Source organism: Colias eurytheme, chromosome 21 (genome assembly GCF_061535395.1).
Source record: "Colias eurytheme isolate Ceu_HAF_F1 chromosome 21, ilColEury1 Martin Lab GWU primary, whole genome shotgun sequence".
Classification (NCBI taxonomy): domain Eukaryota; kingdom Metazoa; phylum Arthropoda; class Insecta; order Lepidoptera; family Pieridae; genus Colias; species Colias eurytheme.
The window spans coordinates 1,756,948-1,769,929 of NC_143000.1; the positions used below are offsets into that span (position 1 = coordinate 1,756,948).

The 12,982-nt window shown below is 35.0% G+C and overlaps 1 protein-coding gene across 2 annotated transcripts in view; it reads right to left on the bottom strand.

The window, feature by feature from the left end:
• LOC149898921 (uncharacterized) overlaps positions 1–12,982 on the bottom strand; it is a 43,034-nt gene that overhangs the window by 10,905 nt on the left and 19,147 nt on the right. For both annotated transcript variants that reach the window (XM_090114319.1, XM_090114318.1), the window contains exons 3-5: positions 8,192–8,324; positions 683–879; positions 147–293 (exon numbers count right to left, since the gene is read on the bottom strand). In XM_090114319.1, coding sequence (XP_089970445.1) covers positions 147–293; positions 683–879; positions 8,192–8,324 — 477 coding nt within the window. The remainder of the gene's footprint in view (positions 1–146; positions 294–682; positions 880–8,191; positions 8,325–12,982) is intronic.

The following is a 12,982-nucleotide window of genomic DNA, read 5'->3' on the forward strand; positions in this document are numbered from 1 at the left end:
ACATTGGATAATATAATCTGAACCGAATGGTTAGGTTTTAAATGAGATGCTATAAATGTTTAAATTTGTTAACTATAAACAGATTTTATTAGATAAATCTTAACCTTATCGAATTTTATTAAAATCATTCACTATTTTTAACTTACTGTAGCATAATACGTCCTCTGGTCCTTATAAAACACAAGAGCCGTGGGTGTGAGTATCATGTAGCAGTCCGTCCAATTCTTCTTGCTTTTCTTGCCGCCCTCGAAGAACTTCGTACGTTTTACTGGCCCTTCGTATAGTACTGTTGCCTGTAAACAATGTCGAATGTTTTAGATTTCAAAGTATTTCACCTTTAAAAAATAAGTCAAATTATGCGGGTGTGCTATTGAAAAAAGTAAAAAATTGGTGCTCTCGTATGTTGTACGTCCAAGCTATCATAGTAAATTTAAATTCAAACATTTTATCATAAAATCATCCTCTATTACATAATATACATCGTGAAAAAAAATTGCAGGAATTTCCTAACACAGTCAATCCCACAGAAGAATTATCATTATAAGTGACCATTTTCTCACCACGAGTGGACGATTTTCTCCAATTAAAGGGACAATTTCATCACCTAAAAATATAGAACCGTAGCACAATGTACAGATAGTCTATAGCCTCATCAAAATAGGACAATTTTACCATTTCTTACCTCAATAGGCACATGCATGAGTCGTGGCGAGGACACAGGGGCCCTCTTCTGTTTGGGCGCGACCATGGACCTGGACTTCCTCTCCTTCTTGCCAGGCGCTCGTTCCCGGACCTCCACGTCCAGGCTGTCGCCGGAGGAGGAGGGGGGGAGTTGGAGGTGATTGGGACGACGCGCTAGAAGGTTCTCTGTGGAACCGCCTGAGAGGGAAATGGGTAAATTATATAAAGCTAGATCTTCAATGCGAAGGGAAGAGATAATTATGAATATACTCGTCGTTGGCAAATACTGAAATTAAGAAGTTTAACCGCGACAAATAGCCTATGTCATTATCTAGCTTCCGAACTAAATCTAGACAAAAAGCAAAAAAATATCAGTTGCGACGTAGAAATGCAATCAAGTAAACACACATATTTTGCACTATCTAATTAAGCGTTTAAAGATGTATAGGTATGAAACAATAATATTATTGAATTGTGTAGATGTTCGTAAAAATGTTGGATAATAGTTGCCTGACAGTTTAGTCACTTGATCATTTTTTACGAATTCAGACAAGCTGTCGTACACATCCAATCTTTTATTAACGCAGTCCAAGAAAACTTTAAATGCTATGAAAAACCGTTCGTATTTTCCAATATTTTACAGGTAAATTAGCTTGGAGAAATTTTTGCGTTTGTAGTAGTGTATGGTCAGCAAATAAAATAAAACAACATTTTATTTTTAGTTTTTATTTTATACAGGGTTACTTGTAAAACACCAGCAACCTCGCAGGACAAGATAGCTAACATCATAAGTAACAACATTTGTTCTACGACTTTTGGCATAACGCAATAAATTATTTTTAAATGATTTTTTAAACTTTTATTGTACTCTCCTTACATTTGTAAGTCTATGTTCTATTAATTATCGGATGGACGACGCGACGCCCCCTTCCCCCTCTCGTTCGCTTTTTGTTTACGTAATTTTTGGGAGGCGTAGAGTTTATAATATTCAGACGGAAAATTAAATGAATATTTATTTTTGTATGAAAATAAAATCTAACAAATTATCAAAAGTCGAAATGTTGTTACTTAATATGATGTTAGCTATCTTGTCCTGCGAGGTTGCCGGTGTTTTACAAGTAACCCTGTATATATAAGGGATTTTAAATTAAACTATATGTGTTTCTCCTCTGAAAAAGATGAGACTTTATTTTAATATTTGCACATTTAACATACATATAACTTTTACATTAACAATGTTACTAAAATGAAAAATTTACTAACCTGAAAAAGAAACGACATTTAAAGTTTAATTCTTTAGTTTGAGAAGTCAAAGGCTTGCCTCGACCATGTTTTAACACTGGAGCCATATTGAATTAACAATATAAAGTTACAACACTTACACACAAATTAAACACTAGTTATGGCCCTGCCTTCATACAAAACTGCTGAATACGCCGTTCGCACGGGAATAGAATGTGGATGCGATTTCCCTTAGTTAGCATCCAAGCTTACGTCTTTATAATTATTAAACTGTATAAATTCATTCTTTAACTCCGGTCTGCATCGTGCAGACATGGGTGTAAAAGTCTCATTTTAGCTATTAAATGTAGTTTTTAAGTACATCTGAGTTTTCATTTGGGGCCTCCGGCTGCGGGACATGTAATTCACTTCAACAAATATTATAACAATAATAACAAATAATAACAACAATCAACAAATACAAAATTTATCAATTAAACTACGTAGTTATATCGGGGCCACCCGCAGTACATGCGAGCGATGTCATATTTGTTAACGCAGCAAACTATGGCCACCCTGCATCGCCTTAATGCATACATATTGTATTTCTTCAAACGCTGCATTTTTGTTTAGAGATAAGTTTATTAGTTTAAGTTTTAGTTTAATTCATTCTGAATGTAGAAAGCACTAATTAAAGACGTGTAAATTAAATCTTGTGTTTTTAAAAATCGTCCTTCGGTCCGTCGAAATTTGAGTGGCGCAGCCGGTAGGATACTCGATAATATCCTGCTGCCGAGCTATCAGTAAAGCCATAATTAAGGACCTGTGATAGTGCGGTACAGACGAGTATCCTCGAACTAAATAAATAACTCCCGCGACGCGTACGCGTAAAAAACTGAATCGCTGCAGTGAAACGCGTACGGAGACTTCAAGGACGAGCATTCAGAATCATAAGTGAAGGACATGGGAGCGAGCAGACCGTGAGTAGACCTCTTCACTCCTGTTTTTCATAGTCCCTGTTTTTCACGAAATCCCCGACCCAAAATAGTCGGCCTAATCATTACGTTTATTTGATTTTGTTCATTACAATTATCGTGATAAGTCGTAATTTTTAGTGTTTAATTTTAATTGTTAGTTATTAGTTAGTGATTTTAAGTGTTAGGTACTTTCATTAATTTCGTGTTTTAATCGATAAAACTACGCAAAATGGAAGAGATTAAACTCATTCCTAGAGAAATACTATGTATCATTCCCAAATTTGATGGGGATGAAAAACTGTTAAACCTATTTATCAATAAAAGTGGATATATTATAAGGTCATTCCAAGATGCGAGTAATAACGCACAAAACTTATATGTATACCATGCCATAACGAGCAGGCTTATCGGTAAGGCAGCTTCACTGCTTAGTGATTACCAAAATATAACTTCATGGACTGAATTGAAAGAAATACTTACCCAACATTTCGGAGACCCGCGATCGGAAGAGTGTATAGCATTAGAGTTAGAAGGGTTAAAAATAAAACAAGGTGAAAGTTACATACAGTTTTGCCACAGAATACAAAACGTAAAAAGTTCCCTATTTTCAAAGGTGAACCGCTTCACTGATGAAGGGGTCAAAGCCGCGAAAATGATCATATACAATAATACTGCGTTAAATGTTTTTCTGTACAACCTCCCGGAGGACATGATCCGGATTGTTAGATTAAGGGGTTGTAAAAACTTAGAAAATGCACTTAGCGTAGTTACGGAAGAAGTAAATTTTATACAACAATATAACGCGAAGATTAGTAAGCCAAAACCTATAACTCAAAACACTTTCCAAAATTCATTAAAACCTAATTTTAGTACGATGCCTTTAAATCAAAACTTTAAATACGGCAGTCCTCAACAGCCAATTGGTTATAGACCGAATTTCGCTCAACAATCTCGACCAAATTTAATGCAACCACCTCGACCAAATTTTATTCAACAGTTAAGGCAAACACCACAAGCCCAAGGCTATAAATTTGGCACACAATCTAATAATAACCACCAATTGCGACCTTTTCAAAATACCGGTTATCAATTAGGAATCCCAAATCAACAAACAGACCAACCTCGTTTTAAATTTGGCATACAGCATGCCCAGGTACCGAACCCCGGCTTAAATAGCGATGTATCAATGCGTACGGCACCTATGAGGCAAAACGTAACTCATAACATATATTACTGCGATGAACCAAATTATGAAAATTACGATAACTCACCCTTAGATTATAAAGAAAACGCCGCGAACGAGTTATACGAGTATACCGATCCGGAAGTAATTGAAAGCAATTTTATTGACAATAATGAATTTCCTGTTACAGGCCTCCGACGAGACAGTGAAATAATTAATTTAAATTATTGTGACAGCTTCTTAAAATTACCACATATTATAGTTCCCGAAATAAAAGCAAAGTTTCTCATAGATACAGGAAGTAGTCGTTCCTTTATAAGTCCGGCCAAAGCAGAAGAATATTTTAGAGATCATAAACAGTATGAACAATTTACAGTTGTTAGTACCCATGCGCAAAGCACTCATGATGAGGTTATAGAAATTCCATTATTAAAAACTTTTAGAACCTCACTTTCCCACAAATTTTATGTATACAATGTAGACAGTAAGTTTGATGGATTAATCGGATCTGATTTACTTAAGAAACTAGATGCAAATATCGATATGAAGCACCAAGTTTTAGAAACATTTAACGCCAAAATACCGATTATATATAACCCTCCGTTAAGAATCACCTTAGAGCCTCGATCAGAAACTAGAGTATCAATTCCAACTAACCTTCAGAACGGTGACGCTATATTAGATTTTCAGACTTTTCGTGAAAGCGTTCGTATGCCAGCAGCAATAATCGACGTGTCAATGAAAGTTAATGTAAATGAAAAGGAGCGAAATCTTCAAAAACACTTAACCGATGAAATAGTAAAAGTTAGTAACGATCAGGCGGGAAAATGTGACCGACCCCTGACGCCGATTACAATTTCGTCTGATTCAAACCGAACAGTGCCTATCACTAAAAATAATCGCCCAAGGTCCCCATATTCGATTCCGTCACCTGATAGTAGTACAATAACCATGGAAAGCAGCACCTTGACTGCGTCTAGCAATAATAGCGAAAATACAGATACGGTTCATTCAGCTCGCGATCTTGATACGGAAGGCATGCTGATTCTAGATCAAGCTGTAGATTTTAATAAACAATTAACTCAACAATTTGTAAAAGATCACCACAAACGCACAAAATTCTTATACAAATATCTTACAGACGAAATTATTCATAAGAAACAGGTTATTAAGGATAAGCATGGCGGTGAAAATGATTTTAACATAGACATAGGAGATTCAGTTTACATTAAAGGATTTAACACGAGACGTGCTAAAGATAGGCCTACATATCAGATCACGGGACCAAACCATAGAAATATTGTGCCAGTAACGACACACAATCGTGAGACTAAAGTTCCATTTAAATACATTAAGCGTCCTCCGCAGGTTACTGCTTCTGACGATCCATGTGATCCAAAACCAGGGCCTTCAACTGCACCAGATTAAACGGAATCCCGGAATACTACCCCTCCGTGAAGGCTATGCAGTCGTCAGCAATGACACATGGAGAGTTATTAAGGTGTTAGATTTAAAGTTAATATATGACGATTTAGAATTTAATATAAATAGTTATCTATCATTTAGAAATCAGGTTCATAGTTGTATTGATGTAAAAGCGTTAGGTTCCGATTTTATTACAACAGAAATACAAACAGATTATCATATGAATTATACTATTGATAAATTTGAACAATTAATTCCGTCTTCTAGATCTAAACGTGGTTTATTAAATCCACTTGGTTCAGTTATAAAAATTATCACCGGTAACCTCGACAACGAAGATGCTATACAATTTGAAAACACTATTGAAAAATTAAAGACTAAACAAGACTCTATAATACATAAGATGACGATCGTTACTGAGATGGTGGGTTCGTTATTAAATGTAGCTGAAATATCTAATAACAATTTCATTGCAATCCAGAATAAGCTAAATGTAATTGATTCGCTTTTAAATGACACAAATTTACATCAAAGGATTAATGAAATTATACATACATATTCTGCATTTTTACATAATTTTATGTCTATTTACGTTAGATTAAGTGAAATTGAAACTGCTGTAGCTTTTAGTAAAATTAAACTTTTACACCAATCCGTTGTAGATACGAAGGAATTAATGCTTTTATTAAAAAATATTGAAACTAGCTCTAAGTTACCATTTTCAGTAAATTTAGATAATGTTCTTAAAATCGAACAATTAATAGAAGTACAAACTTATGTAAAACAAAGTCAAATAAAATTCGTAATGACTATTCCATTAATTACTGATGATATTTACTCATATTTTAAAATAATACCTTTACCTATATTTAACGAAGAAAAAGGTCAGACTTCCCTTATCCTTCCCAAATACCCATATGTCCTTGTGAAGGGGTTGAAAACGATGCCACTTTCACAACCATGCAAAGAAATTGATGAAGACCGGTTCCTATGCCCGGAAATACTGACATCAACATTATATAAAGATGATTGTTTAACCGATCTTCTGCGGCTATCCACAAATGTTTCCAGTTGTCAGCAGATTCCCATTTCCATAGATGACGTGAAGATCGACAATGTTCTACCCAATAGATGGATACTTTACGTAAATGTGGAAACAGTACTTACTAAGGTCTGTGAAAATGAGGTAACCCAAGAATTTCTTCGTGGTATTTATTTATTGGCGTTAGACGAGATTGGCTGCTACGTGAAAATCGGAGATATAACACTAAAGAAATATGAAGCGAATGGAAATGATATTATATACCCAAGTTTACCAAAAAATATATTAGCAAATTTGATGAACTCCCAGACCGACAGGAAGCCTGTTAACCTGAAGGGTGCAAATTTAACTGACATAAATATGCTTAGGCATTTAATTGAAAATAGTGAAAATAGTGAAAACCAGTTTAATAGTACAGTGAATAGTGCCGTTGGAGTGATTAACATTATAACTTTTGTATTAATCGTAATTATAATTGTAATCGCCATAGTTATTAAGTCTAAATTAAGAAAAATATGTATTCAAGAAAACCCTTCAGATTTTCTTGAAACTGAGGATGGAGGAGTTATATCGGGGCCACCCGCAGTACATGCGAGCGATGTCATATTTGTTAACGCAGCAAACTATGGCCACCCTGCATCGCCTTAATGCATACATATTGTATTTCTTCAAACGCTGCATTTTTGTTTAGAGATAAGTTTATTAGTTTAAGTTTTAGTTTAATTCATTCTGAATGTAGAAAGCACTAATTAAAGACGTGTAAATTAAATCTTGTGTTTTTAAAAATCGTCCTTCGGTCCGTCGAAATTTGAGTACGTACATAATAATTATAATTTTTGAATGAAATGTGCTTTATGTTCTAATGGTACCAAACGACTGCACGTGGCACCTGCAGACAGCGTAAACTGGTTTATTCTGGTTTTGTGCGTGTTTCCACTTTCCACTATCAAGTGACGATTTATTTATTTGTTTTGTTTCGTAATTATTATGGTCAAATATTAATTATGAAACAAATTATTATGGACACGATATTTTATTGTTTCACGGTAGTCGCCTTGTCGTTTGCTCAAGGACGTAAAATTGAATGATATATTTTTTTTTATAAAGTCAAAACCATTTTCTTTCAAATAAAAACTTGTTTTTATTGAAAACAAAAGTGTTGCTAGGAATAAGTATAAAATTAAATAGTAATGTTAGGATATCGAAACATTTTTGTATAGGCCAGAACGATATAGTGGAAACGCGCTCTAAGATCTGAGTAATATACACACCACTACATATGCAAAAATTTCTCCAAGCTAATTTACCTGTATTTTATTACATTCATCGAATATGTAGTGCAAAATTATTAAAAAAAGAACACGTTGCATTAAAATAAGCACACGATTTCTTGCATTTTTTCTTAAGACTATGACATAAAATATTAACATTCTATTTTCTGCATAAGAGCTAGCGCGCACGAGCAACTTTGTCTCCGCAACTATTTTGTCTCTCCATCCATGGGCTAGTATGAAAGTGCGCGCACGTAGCGACGCAACTCCCCATACAAATTGATGGGAGAGACAAAATAGTTGCGGAGACAAAGTTGCTCGTGCGCGCTAGCTCTTACATCTCAAGACTGCGAAATTTTAAATTAGATTTTTTCAGTAAAGAGTCACTTACCCAGTCGTTTGCTGACCCATAGCGGCGGGCTATCACTGTTCGCTTTGCTAAAACTCCTCTCCAAGTCGAGACGGCTGCGCTCTGACGTCGGAGACCAGTTCCACGACTTGGCTGGTACGTCTTTTAGACTCTCCTGTAACAAGGTATCTGGTATTTGAGTTGTGCTCCAGCTCTTTGTGTTATATGCAGTTTTGGTATGATATTCTTTCTTATCATTTCCTTTTCATGTCTGATATTTTACCACAATCTACTATATAAAAATAAGCCGGGTTTTCCTTCCTGACGCTATAACTCCAGAACGCACGAACCGATTTCCACGGTTTTGCATTCGTTGGAAATGTCTCGGGCTCCGTGAGGTTTATAGCAAAGAAAAGGTGTCTCTGGTGGCGAAACGGAGTTCGCCCGGTTTGCTAGTTTTGTATAAAGGGTAATGAGGTTTTATCCTGAGTTGGACCAGACATTAATGTTGTACTTAACGAAAAAGTAGCATAACAATCACAATTTAATTATTAGTACCTACTGATCCTTATGAAATTAACGAAAACACACACAGTGAGCAACTAAGTGTATTAAAGTACGATCCAGGACAGCTATTGTGTTTATTTAGTTGCTCTCTGTGATGATAAGAGTAGTTTCAGTATACATAATATTATGTGTAAATAACGATGTTCATAATTCATTTCCACTATTAAGCTATTGCATAGCTTCTATCGCGGGCCTTGAGCGCGGGGACCGAATCGAGAGATTCCGTAACGAAAAAACCTCACGCTCCCCACTCCGACGGGCACGGAGGTGTGGCTTGAAGGCATAACATGCAATAGCTTTACCGCGGCAGTACCCGAGTGCCACACGTCCTTTTTTTGCATAAAGTGGCGGAAGTAAAGAAACGCCGTTTTATTGTTGAAGGACTTTAGTGAGTATATCTTGCTGTAAGTTCATTGGGCGTTTCCCATTATGGATCGGAAGTAAATCAGCTGTGTATATGTAATATTATGGCGTTATATCAAGCTCAATAGTTTACATGGTTTTGCATATTTGAATGAGAGAATTGTTAAATAAAAAGTTCAGCAATCCAGAGTTATTAGTTATTGTGTGAGAATATGGTACACCATCTCTACCCTACCTTTTGACCCTTATATCTACCGGATTATTAGTACAACTATTTCTACTATTTCATGCGAAACTACCTAATATTATTTCATGGGAAAAAAGTTGTAAATTGTCTAGTATGTCTCCTGAGCAGTCAACTGACCTTCATTACATGGAGATTGGAAGTCATGATTACTACAAGAATTAATATAATGAATACGTGTGTAATATCTACTTGCTTGACTCGTGTCATAAACTTTTCATATTAATTTAGTTTTTAATTATAGTCACAAAGTACGAATGCTATTAACAATTTCAAATATATAACTAAATGGTTATTATGTATATTGTATATGTACTTTGTGGTTTTGTGTTCCAACACAAATATTGTTGTAAAAGTGAGCTCTATTACCAAACAATAAGGTTCAAATTTAACAAGTAAAACTCTAATCAAACCCACAAGAATTTTATGTCACATTGGTACATTACAAACATTCTAAATACAATTTATTAATATTTCATTAAATATTCTCTCAAACTTAGTTTTCGCTACGTTTTTTGATATCAATATCAGAAATTTCCTTTTAATTAAGCCAGAAATTGATAACGAAAGTAACAATCTTTATCAACTTCCGCATTTTTATTTCTCAATGTAAATTCGGCGCCATATTTCGACGAATTACACAGACTAAAGAATGTACATAACATTTGAAATAAATACTTATATAGCAAGGTTAACAATTATCAAAGAGGGGCGTACAGATGGTATTAATAGGAATATACATATCTCATTTTTCATATATACAATATTATTGAAATTACAATAACAGATTCCTGCATATTAATAAATAACGCGCATTACCATAAGTTACCACATAAACCTACTTCCCTCTATTATCTATGCCTATATCTATGACCTACCTCCCGAAACCAAGTCTTGCCACGTTTTAACTTAAACATAATCACTTTTTAACCACCATATTCAATTCCACAACACTACCTACATATTGACACTGAATATAATAAAGGAAAATATAAATTTATTATTTAACATGACACACGGACATTTTAGTGGCGTGTAGACGCATAATGATATGGCATAGTGTTGTAACAGTTGCTAACATCGATGTTTTGTAACGAGCAATCGATGAATAATTGGCACGCTCTAGTGTGGTAATTTTGATTTATTCGTTACAATTTTTTCATTGCACGCGCTGATACTTAATAGACACAGTGCTTAGTGGCTGACCAACATACTTTTTTGTTGAGTCGATATGTACGGTCCACATATCGACATCCATACGTTTCTCATAATACTTTTAAAACAACGGTTTACTTTTCTCGTCTTCTTAAACATGAAAGTAGAATAAAACCTCAGAACATCCAGATTCATCTGAGTTTAAAAGATAATCACTTAACGGCTAACCTAAGATGCCATAAAAGCTGAAAAGCCACACGCACACACATATCTTATATTATTTATTTACGCGGACTCTTATTGTAAGTAGGTACTTATCTATTACATCTATTTTTACATGAAATAATGATAAGATAATGTATCTTACAGGAGAGGGATTTTGACCTTTCTCAGTTAGTTCAGCTTTATGATCTTTCTTTGAAGAACTGTCTATTTTATCACTTATCAATAAGAAAAACTCAATATTAGTTCACAATCATTTTCAAATGTATCGTGAATTAATCGATTAACTCGATTCTACTTTATCGACATCGATAACACATCCCTATTAACTTTATCAGCGGTCGATTCGCTGTTAGGAAACGCTCGTTCTTATCTTTGCTTTATGTGCGCTGATTACTGCCGCAATTCAATGAAAGCATTGCAATTATTGTGATTTAATTCAATATTCAATATTGCACCAATATTTAGGCATTATGGTCGTTAAACGGATTTAAAACAGGATTGATTCGTCATATTATCATGGTGACACTTCAGATCAAGTGTCCCGTCCGACTAGGGCCCTTCCGGCCTCCTCCACTCAAGCGACAGCCCAAGCCGAGGTTCGAGATCCCCGTCAAGAGGGGACGCCCTTGCGCATGTCGCTACCAGGGTGAACCTTCAGTTCACCCACGCGTCCGCGTTAAAATGTAGAAGCCTAACAATGAAAAACACCACACAAAAAAAAAAGACGGGTTGCACTCCGGGAGTGCCGGCAGAAGTGAAAACTTGATTATTAACGTTGAGCATGTTTGATATTTTGGAATGGTATCCGTCTTACGCTTTTTCGATCAGGTCACGTGTCCTGACGCGAGTTTAAGATTTTATACCCATTACAGAAAAAGTGCTCAACGCCGCTAAAGAAGTTTTCACTTCAAAAAAAAGAACAAGTGTGGTCATAGAACTGGGATGCTAATATTAATTTTATGCCTTGACAGTATTATTTACTTCATTACAGAAAAAAAATCAGTAGGATTAAGTAACTGCAAGAATCAAGCTATTAGCTTATATATCAAGCTAATCTTATATATAAAATTCTCGTGTCACAATGTTAGTCTGCATACTCCTCCGAAACGGGTGGACCGATTCTCATGAAATTTTCTGTGCATATCGGGTAAGTCTGAGAATCGGCCAACATCTATTTTTCATATGTACCACGGGCGAAGCCGGGGCGGACCGCTAGTATGTTCCATAAAAATTACTGATGTAGGTACCATGTGAATATATTTGTAGGTTATTTTAGGCTATGAGTGTTTTTCTGGAAATGCACTTGTTTTAATCTGTTGGTTTGGAACCATGAACTTTTTTCTTAACTTATTTTTTGCCATTTCTTTCCTATCACATATTTTTTCTCCATAATTCAGAAAGCATCACAGTTTTACATCTCAGTCATGAGTCAGGTCTTGTATCAGGTCTAATATATGAATACGCGGCTAAAAATCAAAGTTTTAGCCATGGAATATCTATAGCCATAGGAATTTTAGAATACTTAATATTGTAGAATTCTTATCTACAAGCAAAATTTATGCCAATTCGGTTGAAAAAGGGTTGAGTTTTTGCGTTAGGGGCAATACCTACTTAAAACGAATGGTATAATAATTGTACTCTCCAGAAAGTTATATGAGTTAAAATCCAGCCGAAACGCAAACAAATTCGCGGGTCATCGCTAGTTATTATTATTGTCACAATATAATATTATAACAGCGTTTGCGGTAAAGGTAAATGGGTGCAAAATACTGTAATCAGCATTGACTCACGCGTGTCTTATCTATTTAAATGAGTATTGGGAACGAATGTTGAATGTTTAGTTTCTTGACAATATTTGCTTTAGGTATATATTTTATATTATTAGCTACATTTAACTTCGTGGCTATGGCTTTGCTTGTAAGGACTTAACGTGATTGTATGTGTTGACCCAAACTACGTATTGGATCGAAGGCAGTACCGTACAAAATTGTCTACCCTCTAATTCAAGCAAGCTTGAGTTCGTAGATGTTCTAGTTATCTTCATGCTAAAATTCATCAAAATTGGTATTTTGATTATAAATTTATATAGTCGCGATTAATTACACATAGATTTATAATTATAATTTATAAGAGACAGCACAAGGATTTGAATTGTCTCACTTCATAACCTTGATATACTAAGCTACTTTACGACAAAGAGAAACTAGAATTCTTGAAGTCCCAAGTGGGGTATGCAAATATTAATGCATTTCACGACTTCACTGATCCATTTTCTTTAG